Source organism: Solanum stenotomum, chromosome 4, assembly GCF_019186545.1.
Source record: "Solanum stenotomum isolate F172 chromosome 4, ASM1918654v1, whole genome shotgun sequence".
Lineage (NCBI taxonomy): Eukaryota > Viridiplantae > Streptophyta > Magnoliopsida > Solanales > Solanaceae > Solanum > Solanum stenotomum.
The window spans coordinates 66,233,947-66,255,030 of NC_064285.1; the positions used below are offsets into that span (position 1 = coordinate 66,233,947).

The window sequence follows — 21,084 nt, forward strand, 5'->3', positions numbered from 1 at the left end:
GAATCAACGTTACTACGACCCTAAATTCAATTAAACTAACATATTACTCTAGATTCATTTTTGATTGAAAAGAATTTGAACCAAAAAACATGAAAAAAGTTGGATGGGAAAAGGAAGGGAGTGGGACAAGCTTATTGTAAAGTTGTACACTGTGCCAAAAAAATACAGCAAAGAGTAACATGTGAGAAGTTGGATGAATAGGGAGAGGACTTTAGCTAGCTAGAGGTCCACACAATCTCTAAAATACTTAGTTCCGTTTCAGTTTATGTTACACACTTTTCTGTTCAATTAAAATTTATATTTCTAATAAAAAGATTTTATAATCATACAAACGTTATAACATAAGCAATGACATGTTTCATACCACAAATTTCAAAAATCTTCGTAAAAACTGAAAATTCCCTATTTTCCGATAGCCCATCATGTCTCACCGCGTATCATTAGAGAATTACGATGATTTTCATTTATAGTAAAAATTAAACCTGACGAGATATAACGTATCTTTTTTGATGATTTCCGTCACAAGAATCTAGCTTTTTAATGCTAGTTCAAACTATATCATATAAACTGAAACGGAAAGGGTGACTCACTCATCACAAACTCAAAATTTTAATTTGAGATAATTGTGTGAACCCGTGAAGAGAGTGAGTGTGCATGTTATAATGTTATCTTTTTTTAGGCTGGATTATTTTGTTACTTTGTGCATATGCTTTCCTCATCTTGATGTGATTGGTCGGCCACCCTACCATACAATAAAAAATTAGTAAAGTTATAAAGTTATATTTCACATATAATTTAGTTATTTTACCATGACAAAAAATAATTTAATGACTTTCTTTTTATTTAGTAGATCGCGATGTAATCACCTCAAGGGTAAGTGAGAACTATAATTGATCTTTTGGAGTGAGATTCAGATTCAGAATCAAATAAAAATTATTAAGTTCTCGTGAATTCGTAATCATGCTTTTAAATCCACCCTTAGAGTGGGCAAAAAAATATCATATTTCTTTGCTAAATAAAATATAACTCACGTACTTGTTTTACTACTATATTTTGGAGTGTTAACCATATGCTTATTAATTGAGTAGATTTCATCGTACCTCTTAAACCCTAATTTGGCTTACATATAAGTGAATATCTTTATTGTTAGTACTACTAAAATTATGAAATGATACACATGGAAAAAAAGAATGCAAATTAGGGTAATCATATCACCATTAAAGTACCCATTCAATATGTTCCTACAGAGTTAGAGTTAATTTATATATATTGACAAATGTAACTGATTATAATAGGCAATTACCCTATTTTTTCAGGTTATGATATCACGCTTGATGTGAAAAATTACCTACTATTAATTGTATACAATAACAATAACAACGCAGTATAATTCCACAAAAATGGTTAGGATCTGGAAATGATAGAGTGTACGTATACCGTATTTCTAAGTCCTATCTTGTAACTATCAAGAGGTTATTTTCGATAGACTCTCGAATCAAGGAGAAATAAAAATGAAGCAGTATTAACAAGCAAAAACAACAAGTGAACGCTTATTGAAAATTCACGTTATTTAAGTAGCTAGTCAATTAACCTGACGTTTGTGTAAAAATTATTTACATTGTCGATGCACAGAACATAAAATGATAGGGTTTTCATTTAGACCACTAGATTTTCTTGAGCATATGACAAAAATACACATTAAATAGAATTTGTCTTGTGTTATGTTTCCATATGGTAAGAAGTTTGTGGAGGCACAGATTTCTTCTTTATAAATGATTGGTTACAATTGTATTTGGTCTTTCACTATGATCCATTTAGTAAAATCAAGAGGCTGTAATTCCTCCAAGTACATACTAAAATAGTCATATCAAAGTACATCCACAGGATCTAGATTTAACAAAAGAATATAAGAATCTTTTAATATATGGTCCTATAAGGTACCTACAATGTCACATGACTACATATAATCATTGAGAAATAAAAGAAGATATATATGAGGTGATCCAGAAATTAAACATTGTGATTTTTAATCGAGAGAATGAGTTTTGAAATTTATATGTAACTTTAAATTTATCTTTACTTGTTCCATTTTTGCGCACGTATATATAAGATCGATTCAACACCAAAGCAAGAGATAAAGAAGGTGATTCATAATTTAGATGTTACAATTCTGAATCGAGAGAATAAATTCTTATATATATTTAACTCTAAGGGTGTTGATACTTATTTAGTTTTTGAGATATATATATATATATATAGAAGGTGATCCATAATTTAGACGTTGTGATTATGAATGGGGAGAATGAGTTTTGAAATATATATGTAACTTTAGTTCTTCTAATTAAGTTCTATACTTGTTACGTTTTTCTTACTTAAATGTAAGATGCAACACCGAAGCAAGAGTTACGTAAGGTGATTCATAATTTAGATGTTGTAGTGTATGTTGCTCGAACTTTATTAAAATATTTTTTTATTAGGAGTGTCAAGTTGTTTAAAAATAGTGCATTTTTTGAGGAAAACATGAATGTAGCAATAATTTTGAATAGTCCAAACAATATAGGTTGGGTTCTGAGTCGAAAGAATGGGAGTTCTCATTACCACAAAATAAGCATTTATAAGCCGCAATAAACATGCACATTAATAAAGAATGCTAAAGCCTTTATCGACATTAGTTAATTGTCATTAGATCGATCCAATGTCGATATAGACTTTAGAGACAATTATATAGAGTGCTAATTGTCACTAAAAATACATATTTAGCGGCAATTAAACTATTACTATTAATTAATTACTGCTAAAAATTAAATCATTTTTAGTGTAGTATATATATATATATATATATATATATTTTAGATATCACAAGTGGTCACTCTTGCTAAATAAATTATATAGTACTCAACATAAAGAGGTGCAAAGCTAATATAGGCACCAAAACAATTACAATATACAACACGAAATAATATTGACAGTTCCACTAAAATTTCATCCTCGAACGAAAAATTCATTTTTTGTAGTAACATATTTTGCTATATATTCAAACTACATTAAAATATTGAGAGTGAACTCCTATGTTATTGCACCTCCCAATGCACTCGTGCTGAATCCCCTTAAAAGATCATAAGTTTTGAAGAATCCGATACATATCTGATAATATTTTTCAAGAGTCCGAGCAACATTAGGTGAATACAATGATATTTAATCAAGTCTAAAATTGAGTCTCCTTAGCCATACTGAATGAAGCACATTGTAAATTACATCAAACGGCTTAGCAGGCCTATTCACTTTAAAATGCCTTTGTAATTTCTTCACATTTTTTTGCAATTTCAAGTACTTACTCCAAGAAATTCCCTTCAAAATTATCTTCAATTCTGGAATTTTCTCAATTGGAACATTGATTGAAACTTGACTCCAATCAAAAACATCACTAAATGGAAAAAAATAATTATCACAAATTATTACTGGAACACATCCAGCATAAATTGCTTCACTAATTCTTGGACTTGCAACTTCATATCCACTTGGTGCTAAGCAAAACATGCTTTGACTCATTAATTTCGCGTAATTTTGACCCTCTGGAAGGTGCTCATACACACGAATTTCATCGTCTTTTTTATTTTTCCAATGTTGAAACAATATTTTTCTTATGTAACCATGTGATCTACCAGCAAAAAATGCAAGAATCGATCGATTTTTCGGATTTAGACTATGGTCTGGATCAGGTGTAACATTAATATTTGGTAATCCATAAATTTCAGGTAATGAAACATCTCTTTTTGGTTGAAATCCTTCTGAAGTATTGGCATTGCATAATACTCTTATGAAGTTCTTGAAGAGCTTTGGATTTCTAATTGAAATATCTGGTGCCTGAAAATTAAATATTTATACGATTAGGTTACTTATAAAAATATGTAACTAGTAACATGTTATAATTGGTTAAACTATATTTTTAGACCATTAAATGAAAGTTGGCAAAAGGGTCATGTTCCAATTAATTCCTTTTGGATAAGAGTAGTTTCGCCTCGATTAACACTCAACTAACTAAAAAGGAACTTTTGGATTTGGAAAATAAAGGGGTGATAAATCACTTTTTATATGTTTTTCAAAAATGTCAAATATTTTGCATTTAAGAATATGACCTAATGGTCAGTTAAATGATTGAAGTCCCAATCATGTTTATTAGCCAAAAAAAAAAAGATCAAATATTTTAAAACAAATTTAGAGCTCCATAACGAAAAATATTTGAGAACAATAATAATAGTATAGTAGAAGTAGAGGAAAGATTTAAAGAAATTACCCAATCATGACAAGAAACCAAGAAATGATCAGCACCATTGCTTCTGTTCCAATAAGGATATTTGTTAGCAATAACATGAATATAATCTTCAACAATCCTTTGAATTCTTTCTCTAGAATAATTTGTGATAATTGGCAAGTAAATATATTGAACAATATATGCAACACTAATTGGTATAAAAAAGACATGAGCTTCATCAGGATGTGAAGCTAAAAAATGTCTATTTTTACTTTCCATTTCACCAATGAAATGACCTTCAATTGCATATATATTTTTCATTGGTCCATTGTGTATCATTGGTAAATCTCCTTCTTTGTATGTCCACACCTTGAATCTCTTCAACATCTCTATATGACTCCTACAATAAATTAATGCAAGATTTATTTATAAATAACCACTATTTAAACAAAAGAAGAAAAAACAATTAGCAACAGACTAATTTTATAGTTAAACAACAAAATATGTCATCTAATTGTATTTAGTGACATAGTAGCGATAGATTATTAAAAAAATTCTGTTAGCTAAGAGCTTATATGTAGTGACTGATTAATAACAAAGTTTGTAGCTAATTCTGATTGTTTTGTAGTGAAATGAAGCACAAAATTATATTGTGATTATTGTATACAAGTATTATTTCGTGTATATATCTGAACAATACCCTTATCGATGTATTAACAATAAGTAGATCTACGCTAGAAGAATTAGTAATTTGTCAGAAAAAATTAGTACAAGAAGCCGTGAATACATTTCTTGATAATGGAATTCGTCATATATAGCTTATGATACAAAGTTATGTGAAGACATGAATTATATTGTAACACATGAATTAATAATGCAAGGGTTGTTTAATTCGGAAATAAGTTATGTGGGGATTATTATAAATATATTTATTTAGTCATGAATATGTGCATGTTTTTTCCAATGAAGCAAAAAGTATAATATTGTAGTAATTAAGACTTTGATTGATCGTCTAATTATTCAGGTTACTAATTTTACTTTTTATATGAATGATTACTTAAAATTATCTTTTAGGTAATTTGATAACATTAATAAATAATAATTTATGTTTATCAATGTTTAAAAGTTAAACTCTAGTACGGCACGAATCCGAAACTTAACTGATGAAAGGCATATGAATTTTTGTAAATAGATCCATTTGGAATGAACTTCTCTTCTTTATCAGACTTATAATTTCTTGAATGGACAGCTTTCCAAATTGCTGATCTTGCTCTTGCTAAATCTTCTTCAATTTTTTGTAAACTGCTCTTCTGTTAAATACAATTAATTAAAAAATAAGGTTTTAAAAAAAAGAAATAAAAATGTTGGACATGGTTGATACACTACAAATAATAGAAATTAGATATATAAAATTTGTCCCTAATCTATCTCTAAATTAATAGCACACATCTAACATGATGAGGTTTTGATAATCAGATAATGATTCGTCACTGAGTAGAATTAGCGATATATTTTGTTGTTTAGCAAATGAAGTTGTCTGCCATTAATTCTAGTAATATATTTCTCAAGCTAGTGTCATAAGTTTTTCTTCTCCATTATTCAAGTTACTATGTGAATTAATATATTATCGAATTTAAAGAATTAAACATAAATTAAAGTAACAAAGAAAAAAGTTTGCATGGTAATTATTCATTTTAGAATAAAAATGGAGAATTTAAGAAATGGTCAAATTCAATTTTTTTTTCTATTTTGATTCTATAAAAATTCTAGTGTCATTTTAAAATGAAGTTAGGCGATACAATTCGATATTCATAAAATAGTAAATTAAACTATATGATCATATATCAACAAAACATATCAAGAACAATTATTCAAAATAAAATAATACCTTAGCATGGTGAGTGGTATGATTTTCTTGAATAGAGGATACTTGTTGATTATTATCATGTAATAAGAATATATTTTTGCTTAAGTAAGGTTTTTTTGAGAAAGAGAAAAAAGTGATGAAATTAATATCATTTTGATGATTTAATAATGATGAGAAGTAGAAGAAGATAATAAGAAATGAAAAAATGGCACATAATGATGTTATGCTATGGGAATAATAAGCACACATTGCTAACTTCTTCACTATGTTTTGAGTGATGAAGATTGAAGAAAATCATACCCTATTAATAAGGGAGATAAATGGGCGGATTGGATAAAAAATGGTTAAAGTAAAATCAGATAAAATATTCAATATATGCATATTTGACACGGATAAAAATGAGTTATCTCCCGGATAGTATAAACATTCATATTATTCATCGCTACTTAAATAAGACGTGAGCTAGTTTTCTTAACTTCAATTTTTCTCTTTTGAGTTAATGGTCAAAAATACATCTGAAATATTTTAGTTTTTTGAGTTTCGTAATGAAATTATCAGGTGCACGAATTTTCTACCTGAACTATCACTAATTATTTATTAAATTATGCTTCATTTATTATCTGTTCACTGTTCTATACCTGAAAGGTCAAATATGAAACTCAAACAATTATTACTATAAATTAATTTATGTCATTTTCTCTTATATGAATTGAGAAAACGCGTAAATAATAATGTGAAAATTTTGCCAAAGCTTAAAAATATATAATTATTGGCAGCTCACTCACTGTAATTGTGATATTTGGTATAATAATAATAAGTATCCTAAGAGTATCAAATTAATTAGTGTTTCCAATTTTAGGCAAAGATTAAAATTCTGATGTTGAAATTTTGTACCTTGAGTTGATAATAAATCACTCTTTTACTTCTTATAATAAGGTCACATCACCTTTTGTTAGATCCAACAGGATGACCAATGAATTAAGAATTTAATTTATATACGTATACCGACAATCTTAGATGATATAGTTTAAATCAACATAAAGTTTCAGCAAATAAAATAAAGATTCTGAAATTTATGGTTTAGAATTCGTTAGGATTCATTACAACAAATAAAAAAAAATTCGGTCATTATTTAGAGGCAATAATATAATTTTTGTTATATTATATTTAACAATAGATAATATAATATGAATATTTATAATCAACATTCTCTATAAATGTCGATAAAAACTTTAACGAATCTGAATGCAGTGATATTAACTCAATTACCGCTAAATAATTTTGCGACAATAAACAAAAATCTATTGCTATTAAATGTTTCTTTTGTCGTAGTGACTCGCGGTCAAGTCTTAATCCACCAGCTATTTTTGTGAACTTATTCAAATGTGGTCAAAACTTAAAACAATGGCATTACAACTGTTTGTGTAAATCATTAGAAATTAATGGGCCTGCTAGTTTTATAGGGATAGTATTTGGGCTGGACTTTGTTATCCCTAATTATGGGCTTGAAATATCTTCTATTTGGCCCAAATTTAGTCCAAGTATCACTAATTCAAAGCCCAAAATAAGTCATAGATAATTGAAGAAAGTTAAGTTCCACTCAAATCTTATGATATGTATATGTTTAGCTTTTTGGCACATGAATGCATAGTTCGAGCCCAAAGTAATGAGTTTGATTGACCACCATAGAACTTGCGCTAAATCCGTCTCTGACTATACGTAACTCTTCATACATAACAAATTATTGGTCCTACATGTATCAAACATAACACATCATCTATCAAAATACATCATTAGTCCTCTTCTATCTATTATGACATCCGAATTGAGTCCTGTATTCCACGAAAATCCTTGCTGCACCATAGTGTGCCAATGCACCAAAAATAACAAATGTATGAAAAATTTGATGACTATGACCAACTAGATCAAACAATCCAGGCCTCCATTTCTCCGGTATGCGACTAACATAAAAAATAGCCCCTATTATATAACACAACGCCATCACGGATTCATATACAAGTGTGATTTTCCTCATAGGATCACTCCAATTCGCCACAAGAGCATGAATTGCTGGAAATAGACCAAAACAACCCATGGACATGAAGAGCCCGGCCCGAAAAGACCTATATTTCCCGGTCGAAAACACGGGGAAGAGGAGAGTTATGATAGTGCAAATTCCCAAGATTGTGATACCAGTGAGATATACGATTTGCCAAAGTGGTGAACATTGAAAAATATAGTACATTGGTGGAAAAAAGGATGTGATGATCATAATTGTGATGCCAACATAGTCCATTTGGACTAAGAAAAGGTTCAATTTTTGTGAATGACATGAAAAAAGATGGCAAATGCTGCTTGATAAAAGGCAAAACATTGCACCAATTAAGAATACATAAAATGGCCATGTTGCTTCATTTGTTGATGTAATGTCCATTTGTAAATGTTGATCAATTAACCTAGTTTCTCCCTGTAAGACAAAGTCGCGATATACACTGATAATGTAAATTTTTTTTTGTCATTAACAAAAAAAAAAACTAGCAATGGACAACTTGTGTCATTTGACGATTAAAAATTTGTTGCATGTACTATTTAACGATGGATTTACTACGACTTATCAAAAAATCATGTTAGCTACCGACTATTGAATTACATATTACTACTAAAAAACTGGAATTAGCGAAGGACAAGTTCTGTTAGTATTACCAACAAAGTTTGTAGCTAATACCAGTTCTTTTTGTAGTAACAAGCATATCATTACTTGTTAAATTAGGTCTTAGGCCTAACTCACACCCCAAAAGTTAGCTCAAAGGGAGGAGGATTGCCCAAGCCTTATAAGGAGTTCACCCATCTCATTAACCACCGATGTGGGACTTTTGTCATTCTTTAACACCCCACCTCACGCTCAGTGCTTAGCATCTGGTGCATGGACAATTTTGATTTTGGGGGCCCCAACATCGGGTGAGATGGGCCTTGCTTTGATACCATGTTAAATTAGGTCTTAGGCCTAACTCACACCCCAAAAGCTAGCTCAAAGAGAGGAGGATTGCCCAAGCCTTATAAGGAGTCCACCCATCTCATTAACCACCGATGTGGGACTTTTGTCATTCTTTAACACNTGAGAAAAGATGGCAAATGCTACTTGATAAAAGGCAAAACATTGCACCAACTAAGAATACATAAAATGGCCAAGTTGCTTCATTTGTTGATGTGATGTCCATTTGTAAATGTTGATCTATTAACCTAGTTTCTCCCTGTAAGACAAAGTCGCGGTATACACTGATAATGTAAAGAATTTATATCATTAACAAAAAAAAAAACTAGCAACAGACAACTTGTGTCGTTTGACAATTAAAAATTTGTTGCAGGTAGTATTTAACGATGGATTAACTATGAATTATAAAAAAAAATCATGTTAGCTACCGACTATCTAATGACATATCACTACTAAGTACTAACAAACTGGAATTAGCGACAAACAAGTTCTGTTAGCATTACCAACAAAGTTTTAGCTAATACTAGTTCTTTTTGTAGTGACAAGCATATCATTACTCTATTTTATTTTTCTTTTTAGCATATCTAACTCGATCACTATGAAAAGTTAATTATATGATATTGTAGGTGAATTTAATCTAACTATAAAGAATCTATCTATTATCAGTTTATAGAACTTAAACTTTTTTTGGAGGTGGATTATTCAACATATATACATTATTGGTATAGAGACTTAATTTTTTGCAATGATGGTATATTTTGACATGTTATAACAAGTTACTTCTTACTTATTTTATTTTAAGTAACTAATTCGAGGATATTGACCTGTAATTATCTTTTAAACCACTGAATTGCATCGGTATATAGAAGTTAAATAACTTATAAGTTCATTAATTTACTACTAACAATACTTAAAAGTACCTTAGAATTGTGAGGGATATTCGCATCTCCACTTGTTGGAAAATTCCTGTAAGAAAAAAAAATTGAAAACACAAAATTTATTTCTTAGAAAATGATAAATAACGATTAATTTAAATTCTAGTTTTATATGAAAATTGATACATTAATTTAAGTTAATTGATTATTTGATGTTTTAGAAAAATAATACGTGTGTGATCTAATAGGTTACGAATTTTCAAGCAGTGATCAGAGCAACGTCTAAACCTTGCATCATAGGGTAGTGTGACCCTTCTTTAAACCCTATTAACATGAAACGTTTTGTACACCAAAAAATATATCACCAAGAAAATATCAACAGAAATAAATGTGCAAACATATAAAGATGGTAGTTGGGAGTTTGATGATGTGTCTTTTTTAACCTAACATTTCAATATACATCAAATATTAATGGACCACATCTGTATGTCTCTATTGCATTGGTTTTAACAAAATTTTAATTGTATACGTATTAAAGTTTGCCACATCAAAAGAAAATTTAAATCCCTAAAGTCCAAAGTCCAAACTCAAGAAATTTTATTTTCGTTTGAGAATCGACTAATTCAAATTCATGAAGATGCATACAGTCTCTTTATGGAATGGGGTATGTAAAACGTTTCTTATCAAATATAACTCAATTTTCAGGACTTGAATCTGAGACTTTTAGTTATCGTTTTAGGACTCAACTAATCATTCTATGTCGATAAAATGCTCTTTATCAAAGACGACTCAATAAAGAAACAAAGGTTCAAGATTTATATGGAGTATTATTTTCTAGCATATATATATATAATATAATTTTCTAAAGTAACATATCTATACAATATAATTTTCTAACGAAAAAACGCTAAATTGATTAGACACATACCTGATAAACATAGTCATAAAATCAGCAATTTGAGATAAATGCTCTGCATTAGCTATGGTTAATACCACAAATAGAATAAATCCAATTAAATGCCTGAAAAAAAAAACAAGCAAGATCCCATTTAGAAAAATAAATTAAAAACTTTAGCTAAATAAATTACAAACAAAGTAATTATTTCAACTATTAAAAAAAAAAAATGTAAATAAGACAAATTATCTATCACATTTTGTAACTGAACAACAAAATTCATTGTAAATTCTATTTAACAATGAATTATTAGTTTTTGTTGTTGAGTACAAGTTATTGAGTGATGAATTTCGTAGCGAATTTATAAAACTCAAATAAAATAAAAATGAAATGAGATACTTACGTCCAAACATTAAGAGTTTCATTATGCCAACTGAAAATACTGAAAAATGCTTGTTTAAGAGGCCAATTAGCTCTGTAATAATTCAAAATAAACTCATTATCCTTCATATATTCTGGCAATTCTTGATAAGAAATTAAAGGGTATTTTTCCCTTTTATTTCTTTCAATATTCTTCTTATTCTTCATCTTCGATTCCGATAATCTTTTTCTTGATCTGAATTAATATGAAATTAAATCATAGAAAGAAAAAAACAAAAAAGGAGAGATTTCTTTTTTCTTTCTTGATGATTTTTTTGCTAATTTTTGGAGTTTGATTTGTGTTTTTGTGGATATTTTTTTATGTGTTTGTCCAAGTTTTAGGGTATAGTAGAAAGATAGGAAAGAAAGGGTATTTATTGAGATGAAGCTATAATATTAGGTACGAGTATGGATAAAGAGGCGAAATTAAAATTTAAAGCTTATGAATTATATATTCAGGATTTTCTAATCCTGTTTGTTGAATTCGTACATATTCAATGATTTTTAAAATAAAAATAAAAATTTATTGAGTTTGACTGAATCGATAATTTAGCTCTGCTCTTATAATCAAATGAATTTAACAGTTTTTGCTTAGACCCTATATTTATATTAAATTTTTTTAACACATAAATTCTTAATTATGAATCCAACAACTAAAACAAATTATAAGTTCGATGAAAAATTTAAATTACATCACTTTAAATTCCGATTCCGCCTCTAAAGAACATTTTCCTCCCAATTATAGCTAGCTAGTACCCTTGTTGGTAGTTGGTAGGTCATCAATAACTTGTATTCTTGTGAGTCCTTTTATGACTCCTTTTAATTTCTTTCTCGTGATTCTGTCGTCCTTTTGTAATTTTATCTTATTTTATTTTTTCGATTCAAATCTAATAACTTTCGCTTAGACTTTATATTTATATTTAGAAAATTAATTAAATATATATAAATATATAATTATAAATTTGGTAATTAAAATGAGTTGTGATAGTTTAGCTATAAATTTAGAATTTATAGACATTAAATTTTAGCTCCACCTCTGTAAGGTGAGATAGAGCTAGGATTTGGAGTGTATGGAATTTGGATTTTAAAAACCGCACCTTGATAAGTTCTTGATAAATTATTTCAAAATTTTAAATATTAATATATGATTTAAACTGAAGTTACTGAACACTGCCGAATCCGAGCTACACCTCTTTCTCAAGGTAAGAAAAAAAATAATGCGATCCCTCCACGACTTCACCATTAATCAGATATTTCGAGTTTGAATCATTTTCATCTACTAATAAGATAAGGAATAATCAGCTAGGCAATTAAGCAACACTTTCTAGCATGGTGGGTACAACTGCCAACAACTAGAAACTTTTTTTATATTTCTTAAATTCAATGTAATAACTTGTAAACTTAAGTTTGATAGATAAGCTATGGTAAACAAATAAAAATAAAATCTCCTTTATGGAATATGGTATAATGTAGAGAAATTTTCATGTGCCTCAAAAATGGGCTGGGTTTCTCTTCTCTTTAATGGGCCTTATGCCGCGGGGGCCTGTATTAGTTGGGGCTCCGAAGCAGGTATAGAACACCGGGTTAAGGATTTGAAAATTATCTTTCCAAATGCCATTCAAGCTAGGTGCTCTAATATATTTTACTCGCTTTCCTTAACTTCCTTAATTTATATATATACTGAGAGTTTACTATCACTTAATAATAACTGACAAGTTATAAATGGTACTTGTAGTGTTACCATGTTGTACTTAAGTGTAATGCTTATGCAAAATTTGTAAATTTTTAATGGAGAACAACCTCTCTTCTCTACCTCTACAAGTTATGGTAAGGTTTGCGTACACACGACCCTCCTCCCTAGACTCCACTTGTGGGATTACACGGAGCGAGTATGTTGTTGTTGTTTGTATCAGTTAGTTGTTGTGAACAACTATAAGATAGTAGCATTTTCTGTTATGTGTTGCACATGGTTCTGTCTTTCAGATAGTACCATGGTTGTTTGTATATGTAGGACAGTAGGAGATATTTGTCTCAGGTTCACATTTCTATTTTATATCAGGATCAATGAATGATTTCTTCTTCTCTATCATTTGAAAAAACTAATGGAGAATGAGATGGAAAACGACACAATATACGTGTAAATCTATCACTATCTCGGAAATTTGTTTGACATCTTGTTTATGAACACACTCGTTCTGCAGCATGTGTTACACATGGTGCAATCTTCAACATTAATATATATATATATATATATATATATATATATATATATATATGGATACAAGTTAAACGGTCATGTTATCTCCTTGGACCTTAGTTGTAGTCAGCTTGTTGGCAATTTTCATCCCAACAGCAGCCTCTTCCAACTTCATCATCTCCACACACTAAACCTTGCTTACAATGACTTTAATCCTTCTTCGATCCCACATAACATTGGCCGATTGACGAATTTGAGGCATCTCACCCTTTCTGATGCTTACTTTCTAGGGAAAATCCCAACGGAAATCTCATACCTTTCCAATTTGGTTTCACTTGATCTTTCTGTGATTGGATTACAACTTGATGAGAGAACATTTGAAACAATGCTTCACAACTTGACAAATCTGGAAGTACTTTCTCTCTCTGATGTCAACATCTCATCTCTGATACCTGTCAATATTTCTTCCTCCTTAAGGTACCTGGATCTTACAGATACTAATCTGCGAGGTGTTCTCACAGAGAACTTTTTCCTTCTGCCAAACTTGGAAAGACTCAAATTGAGAGGGAGTGATCTTCTCAAAGGAGTTTTTCCAAAGATCCACTGGAGCAACACTCTGTTAATGGAGTTGGATATTTCATTCACAGGCCTGATTTAATTGGCAACTTCAGTTCATTGAATATCTTGGACCTCAGTGGATGTCAATTCTCTGGTTCCATTCCCGAATCTATTGACAACCTAACACAAATTACAGAGTTGATTTTATCTAATAATCATTTCACTGGCCATATTCCTTCCACAATCTCCAAATTGAAGCACCTCACAAATTTACATCTTTCGTCCAACTCCTTTTCAGGTGAAATTTCCTATGTTTTCTCTAACCTCCAAGAGCTACGCTTTTTAGATCTTTTTAATAACAGCTTCATCGGTTCCTTTCCCTCTTCAATTTCAAACTTGACACATCGTCAACAGTTAGACTTGTTGAGTAATTCCTTATCTGGCCCACTTCCTAATAATGCGAGCAATCTTCAAAAGCTAACCCATAACCCAAGCGGATTTGCATGATAACTTACTGAATGGTACCATACCATCTTGGTTGTTTTGCCTCCATTTGCTAATACCTTTTTTGTCGCTCAGTAGAAATCAATTTAGTGGACTACCCGATGAGCTCAAAACAAATCCAGCATTAATAAAACTGTATTTAAGCAATAATCAACTCACTGGTTCTTTTCCTCAATCACTTGTGAATCTCACAAAACTTGAAACCCTTGACCTTTCATTAAATAACATCACCGGTCCATTTCCCGCTTCAATTTTAAGTTTGACACATCTTGAATACTTAGGATTGTGGAGTAATTCCCTATCTGACCCACTGCCTAGCAATGCAAGCATGCTTCAAAATCTAATTTCTGTGGATTTGTCGTACAACTCGCTGAATGGTACCATACCATCTTGGAACCTCCCTTTGCTATCTGGGTTGTTGCTCAATCATAATCAACTCAGTAGTCCGTTTCCTCAATCACTTGTGAATCTCACAAACCTTGTATACCTTGACCTTTCATCAAATAACATCACCCTCGATGCGGGAATACAAATCACTTTACCTAGCCTAGAAGTTTTGTAGTTATCATCTTGTGAACTGAAGGATTTTCCACACTTCTTGAGAAATGTAAAGACACTTATAGTCTTAGATATTTCTAACAATAAGATTCGTGGTCAAATCCCTAACTGGTTTATGGCATGAGGTGGGACTTGTTGCGGTTCCTAAACCTTTTGCATAATTCACTATCAGGTCACCAACCAAAATTTCATTACCATAATCTAGAGTATCTTGATCTTAAATTTAACTCCATTCAGGGTCCACCACCTTCATCCATATGTAACCTAACCAAACTTGGAAATCTGGATTTATCACGCAACAACTTCAGTAACTCAATTCCAAATTGCTTGGGAAGCATGACTAATCTAAGGGTGTTGGACTTAAGAAGGAACAATTTCACTGGGAGTATTCCACCATTATGTGCGCAGAACACATCATTGAGAACCATTGTCCTGAATGGTAATCGATTTGAAGGACCTGTCCCGATGTCATTGCTCAACTGTGATGCTCTAGAAATCCTTGATGTGGGGAACAATGTCATAAATGGTACATTTCCAGCTTGGCTAGGAACTCTTCGAGAGTTGCAGGTCCTTAAATTAAATTCAAACAAGTTCCATGGACCTATAAGTACTAGGAAGAAGTTTTACTTTCCCAGGTTGCGGATTTTTGATGTCTCTCATAATGAGTTCAGCGGCTCACTGCCTGCACAAGTTTTTCGAAACTTCAAAGCGATGATCAAATTAGATGACAGAGACAAAGGTGAGATCGATTATATGAGACTACTGTTTGATGGTGAATTTGGTGACATAACGTATGAGGATTCCATGAGGTTGGTGATCAAAGGCCAGGATATTGAGTTAGAGAGAATCAATACTATTGTGACAGCCATAGATCTCTCAAGCAACCATTTTGAAGGTGTCATTCCGAAAATACTCAAGGATCTCAGCTCACTTTGCCTACTAAATTTATCGCATAACAATCTCATAGGTAATATTCCAATGGCAAATGAATATGCTTGAAGTGCTAGATCTCTCCTGGAATCGGCTAACAGGAAAGATTCTGCGGCAATTGGCAAGGCTAACCTTTCTGGAAAATTTAAACCTCTCTCAAAATCTACTTGTTGGACGCATTCCTCGAGGTCTAGAATACACATTTGAAAATGACTCGTATGGTGGCAACCTTGATTTATGTGGTTTTCCTATATCAATGCAATGTGAAACGAGTGAACATTCTCATATTCATCAATCACTGGATTTAGAAGATGAAGAAGACGAGTCATACTTTGAAAGTGGATTTACCTGGGAATCAATGCTTATAGGCTATAGCTGTGGACTAGTTGTTGGAACTGTTGTGTTTAACCTCATGCTTAATGCTGGTAAGCCAAAATGGTTAGTGAAAATTCTTGATGACATTAATCCCCAACAAAAAAGAAGGCCAAAGAAGAGAGCTCATAGACGACAGACTTAATTGTATGTATGTGTAATTTTGGCATTAATTCAAGTTAAGCTACTCTGTGTATGTTCCTTTCCAACTGATATTAATTATACAGCGTCTCTTTTTCTTTTATTTATTTCTCTGTTTTGTGTTTCTAAGTTGATGTTTTTCGTTCTTCCTTTGAGCATCATCTTTGCTTCAGTTCAAACAATTATCCTTTCAAATATCCGACAAACTTAGATGTTGGGTTGATGAGAACAGAGTAGGGATTGCTGCACTTGGGATGGGGTCAACTTGTGAAAGTTAACTGGTTATATTATCTGTCTAGACCTTAGTTGTAGTTACTTTCATGCAATAATTCATCCCAACAACAGCCTCTTTCAACTCTATCATCTTGAGTCACTAAACCTTGCTCTCAATGACTTCAATTCCAAATGACATTGTGATAAGCTTTAAGATGTTTTGATGATCCTCACAAGTGCAGGGACCCGGTCCTCTGCAGAGTGGTCTCGTCCAGGGCAATGTGCTATACAGCTGGAAAGCTGTCCTGTCAGTGGTTGGTGAAGTCGTCAGCGTACTAAACCAATCAGAACGGACAAGGTTGTTTGTCCAGTGGTCAATATCTCTTTTTGGTTGATATAATCAACACGACAAACAACATAGAAGACTATTCATTCAAACAGAGAAAAATCAAGCTTCATACAAAACAACAAGGGACCTGATCGACTGAAGAAATTGCTTTCTAAACCTGCTGATGTTTTGTTTGCTTGTATTTGTGCTTATCTTGTAGGATTCGTTTCACTCTTGTTAGAAACATTTCAAAACCTCGTGTAAGAGCATAGTTAGGTGTAACTTTGTGTCTTACGGTTAAAAGTCTATATTGATTAGAAATAGTTAATATAGTGGGCAATGAGAGCATTGCTTTGGCTCGTTTAAGTAATAGGGATAGAGTTAATATCTCAAATGGTTACTCAACTTTGAATAGTTCACTTAGAAAGTCACTCAACTTTAAGTTATTTACTTAGAAAGTCACTCAACTTTGTTTTATAACTCAAAAGTCATTCAATTATTGATGTTTCACTTAGAAGGTCACCCAACTATTTATATTTCACTTAGAAAGTCACTCAATCAATTTAAATAATTTTTTCATTAAATTTTATTTTAAACTATTTTTAAAGAAATAATAAAATATCTATTTTAATTATCTTATTGATCCGCTCCAATTATTTAATTATAATTTTTCTGAAAAAACGTGCAGCAGCAATTGACCCCCTCCCCCCATTTCCGTTCTAGTAATTGTAAAACTAGAATTAAATTGTTAAAAAATTATCATAAAGAAAGGTTGGAATTGATAAGAAGTAAGAAAAAAAACGGACAGTAGCAATTTTCTACTGTTTTTTTTTAAAGAAAAGGTAAAAACAAAAACTATATTTCAACAAAATTCAATAAAATAATTTAAATAAGCATTTTTTTATTTTTTTTAAATAGTTCAATTATTTTTTGTACTTTTACAAAATTTAATGAAAAATTATTTAAATTGATTGAGTGACTTTCTAAGTGAAATATAAATAGTTGAGTGACTTTTTAAGTGAAACACTAATAGTTGAGTGACTTTCTAAGTGAACAACTCAAAGTTGAGTGACTTTCTAAGTGAATTATTTAAATTTGAGTGACCATCTGCGATATTAACTCAATAAGGATATTACTTAGTTTGAGATTAGGAGGTTAATCTCATGGTTGTAATCTGTGTTTCACTTTCGCTTGAGAAGATTAGTGAAAATAGTTTGGAAATCCTGTGTGACAGGTCGTGGTTTTACTCCTTTGANAGATGAAATAGAGTAACATCATGTCTTTAATGCTCATTTATTATTTTATCCTCAATTGACTTAGTCATACAATAGTTCCCTTTGAAAAGTATTGTGGAAAACAGAAAGAAGAAGAGAAGTTGATGGAAAGTTGGACAAGGATGACTTAAAATAGGAGTTCAAATTTCTACTTATCCATCTATACTATCTCTTAAAAGAATGTATGTTAAATTGCTATAATATTTTCAACTTAAAACACTCAATTTAGTAAATTTTCTATATTTTATATTTATATTTATTTATTTATTTTAAAATATAGTGTATTACATAATTTGGCATTCACGTGCAACGCACGTGCATCAAAACTAGTACTCCCTCCGTCCCATTTATGTGACACTTTGTAGATTTTGTGATTCAAACAAGTCTATCTTTGACCGTAAGTTTTTCATATATCTTTTAAAAATTTTGAATTATCAATTACTGTGACGTACAATACTTTTTACGCAGTTTACAATATATAAATATCATTTCAAAAAAAATGAAGATTCTATGCGCAAATTCCTGATCAAACTTAAACTGTTTGACTCTAAAAAAATGAAAAGTGCCACATAAATTAGGACAAATGAAGTACTACCTTAAAAATCTGAACTCTCTAACTTAAATGTTAAATTACTATAATACCCTCAACTAAAAATACTCAATTTAGTATATCTTCTACATTTTATATTTTTATTTATTTATGTTATATTAAAAGCAAACTTCTTTTCATATTAAAAGGCTGTGATTTTTTCAAAAGGTTGTGACGTTTCTAATGAGTTGTGACTTTCCCGATGATTTGTGACTTTTTCGACGAATTGTGACTCTTCCAAAGGATTCTATTATGATCAGAATTTCTGTTGTGGATATTGATATTCCCTTTTTTAAAACTAAGAAAATTAAACTTGCATAAAATTGGGTGTGCTATCCCTCAATGAAACACACAATTTTCTGGTTTGAAAATTTTGTTGAGTCATTTGTAAACCTTGTAAATTGGTTATACTTTTCTCCCATAGGCTCAAGAGAGGTCAGTTAAACGTNATTTTATTTATTTATGTTATATTAAAAGCAAACTTCTTTTCATATTAGAAGGCTGTGATTTTTTCAAAAGGTTGTGACTTTCCCAATGATTTGTGACTTTTTCGAAGAATTGTGACTCTTCCAAAGGATTCTATTATGATCAGAATTTCTGTTGTGGATATTGATATTCCCTTTTTTAAAACTAAGAAAATTAAACTTGCACAAAATTGGGTGTGCTATTCCTCAATGATACACACAATTTTCTGGTTTGAAAATTTTGTTGAGTCATTTGTAAACCTTGTAAATTGGTTATACTTTTCACCCATAGGCTCAAGACAGGTCAGTTAAACGCCTTTTGCTTGAAAATTATACCGTATATATAGGTCGAATATTACCTTTTTTGTAGTAAAGGTAATTAAGATGATTCAAATTTTGAACCAAGCCCAACATGAATAGCCAACTTGGTACATAAACGCTATTTGATCATTAAACCAATTAAAAGTACATACACATGACTTATTGCAAGTTGCAACAATTATAAAAACATGACAAAACAAAACAACACACAAGTTGTTTTACTAGAGGAAAGTGAACAGGGACTCTATTCATAACTTCCCTTTATTTTTCACACCAATACAAGTATATAAGTCTTAATTATATATAGGCTTTCATATAAACTTAAAGATGCATTTTCAGAAAGCGTGTGGTTAAAGAGGAGATTGCGGATTTCTCATCTTAGCTTTAGACACAACAATAGCCACAAAGGCCATTGCAAGTTGAGCAACTGTTACAATATATAACTTTGCCAATTCTGAAAATTCTACCAAGATTCCTCTTTAAATGGTGCCCACGAAAAAACACTCCCTTGGCTTCACTAGTGGTGTTTCCAATCATTGCTGCATCAAAAAGTGTATGTAGAGCTTCATATTAGTAGTAATGGAATCAGAAATTCACATATAAGGGAATTCAAAAATACAATAAAATAATGTCACATGCACCCTATATAGTATTTATACATGTAACATAACAATTTTTGAACGTCCTTTACTACGATGTCTCCATGTTGTCAAGATAACTCAACTGTTTATATATAGCAAAAAAAACAAATAAAAACATTTTTTTATAATAATAAATAGATGGAGACGGGTTGTTAGTGAAAACTTACAAGATAACAAAAAAAAAAAAAAGAAGAAATAAATCTCTTCAGGCTGAGGCGCGGATATCTCACTCTCTTTAAGGAGATTCAAGTCCACTGCAGCAAATGTTTTCACCGGTCCAGCAGTAGTCCTTCTTGACTTGTCCCCTCCAGGATACAACAACCTAATCACAAAATATAACTCAACAACTCTGGACAAGAGTTGAGTCCAAAGCTCCACAAAAAGAACACCTCCCTTCAACTAATAAGAACTCTCTTTTTGACTAACTCTTTCACTCTATATTTTTCTTGTATGTTGTGTGTCCCAAACCAAATGAAGACCACCACTATTTATACTAGAAGAAGTCTTCCTAGCAATGAATAGAAAGATAATGGTGTAGTAAATAGTGAAGATAATGGTCTTAGGAGTTACATAGGTTACAAGGTGTAATGGAGGAATAATTTGGAGAAGTAATTGTGTGGGCAACAAATGCACCAACGTGCAAATGCAAAACTGCCCAAGGTGTTGACCCAACGTTCAGTGGAACGTTTTTTT

General features: G+C 31.0%; 4 protein-coding genes across 4 annotated transcripts in view; 1 reads left to right on the forward strand and 3 right to left on the reverse strand.

Moving 5' to 3' along the window:
• LOC125862392 (thylakoid lumenal 16.5 kDa protein, chloroplastic) overlaps window positions 1-21,084 on the reverse strand; it is a 137,933-nt gene that overhangs the window by 67,380 nt on the left and 49,469 nt on the right. The gene's annotated exons all lie outside the window — the stretch shown is intronic.
• On the reverse strand, window positions 3,196-5,558 carry LOC125862393 (probable glycosyltransferase At3g42180). Its single transcript, XM_049542445.1, has 3 exons — window positions 5,414-5,558; window positions 4,295-4,652; window positions 3,196-3,864 (listed from the first exon to the last, which is right to left on the reverse strand). Exons 2-3 carry the CDS (start codon window positions 4,637-4,639, stop codon window positions 3,196-3,198), a joined length of 1,014 nt encoding a protein of 337 aa, XP_049398402.1. The 5' UTR covers window positions 4,640-4,652; window positions 5,414-5,558.
• On the reverse strand, window positions 7,879-11,555 carry LOC125862387 (heptahelical transmembrane protein 1-like). Its single transcript, XM_049542438.1, has 4 exons — window positions 11,285-11,555; window positions 10,915-11,007; window positions 10,032-10,077; window positions 7,879-8,586 (listed from the first exon to the last, which is right to left on the reverse strand). Exons 1-4 carry the CDS (start codon window positions 11,467-11,469, stop codon window positions 7,924-7,926), a joined length of 987 nt encoding a protein of 328 aa, XP_049398395.1. The 5' UTR covers window positions 11,470-11,555; the 3' UTR covers window positions 7,879-7,923.
• On the forward strand, window positions 15,455-17,374 carry LOC125861673 (receptor-like protein 9DC3). The gene is made up of 4 exons (XM_049541524.1): window positions 15,455-16,085; window positions 16,150-16,473; window positions 17,012-17,132; window positions 17,323-17,374. The coding sequence occupies exons 1-4, from the start codon at window positions 15,455-15,457 to the stop codon at window positions 17,372-17,374; spliced, it is 1,128 nt and encodes a 375-aa protein (XP_049397481.1).

What these genes read in the sequence shown, in the direction of transcription:
- LOC125862393 (XM_049542445.1), bottom strand. Translation starts at nt 4,639, where the DNA reads ATGTTGAAGAGATTCAAGGTGTGGACATACAAAGAAGGAGATTTACCA. An exon ending in TGGTTTCTTGTCATGATTGG is followed by an intron (nt 3,865 to 4,294) that starts GTAATTTCTTTA and finishes TTTAATTTTCAG; the next exon opens with GCACCAGATATTTCAATTAG.
- LOC125862387 (XM_049542438.1), bottom strand. Translation starts at nt 11,469, where the DNA reads ATGAAGAATAAGAAGAATATTGAAAGAAATAAAAGGGAAAAATACCCT. An exon ending in GAAACTCTTAATGTTTGGAC is followed by an intron (nt 11,008 to 11,284) that starts GTAAGTATCTCA and finishes TTTTTTTTTCAG; the next exon opens with GCATTTAATTGGATTTATTC. An exon ending in ATATCCCTCACAATTCTAAG is followed by an intron (nt 8,587 to 10,031) that starts GTACTTTTAAGT and finishes TTTGTCTTACAG; the next exon opens with GGAGAAACTAGGTTAATTGA.
- LOC125861673 (XM_049541524.1), top strand. Translation starts at nt 15,455, where the DNA reads ATGACTAATCTAAGGGTGTTGGACTTAAGAAGGAACAATTTCACTGGG. An exon ending in TAACCTCATGCTTAATGCTG is followed by an intron (nt 16,474 to 17,011) that starts GTAAGCCAAAAT and finishes GATCCTCACAAG; the next exon opens with TGCAGGGACCCGGTCCTCTG. An exon ending in AACCAATCAGAACGGACAAG is followed by an intron (nt 17,133 to 17,322) that starts GTTGTTTGTCCA and finishes CTTATCTTGTAG; the next exon opens with GATTCGTTTCACTCTTGTTA.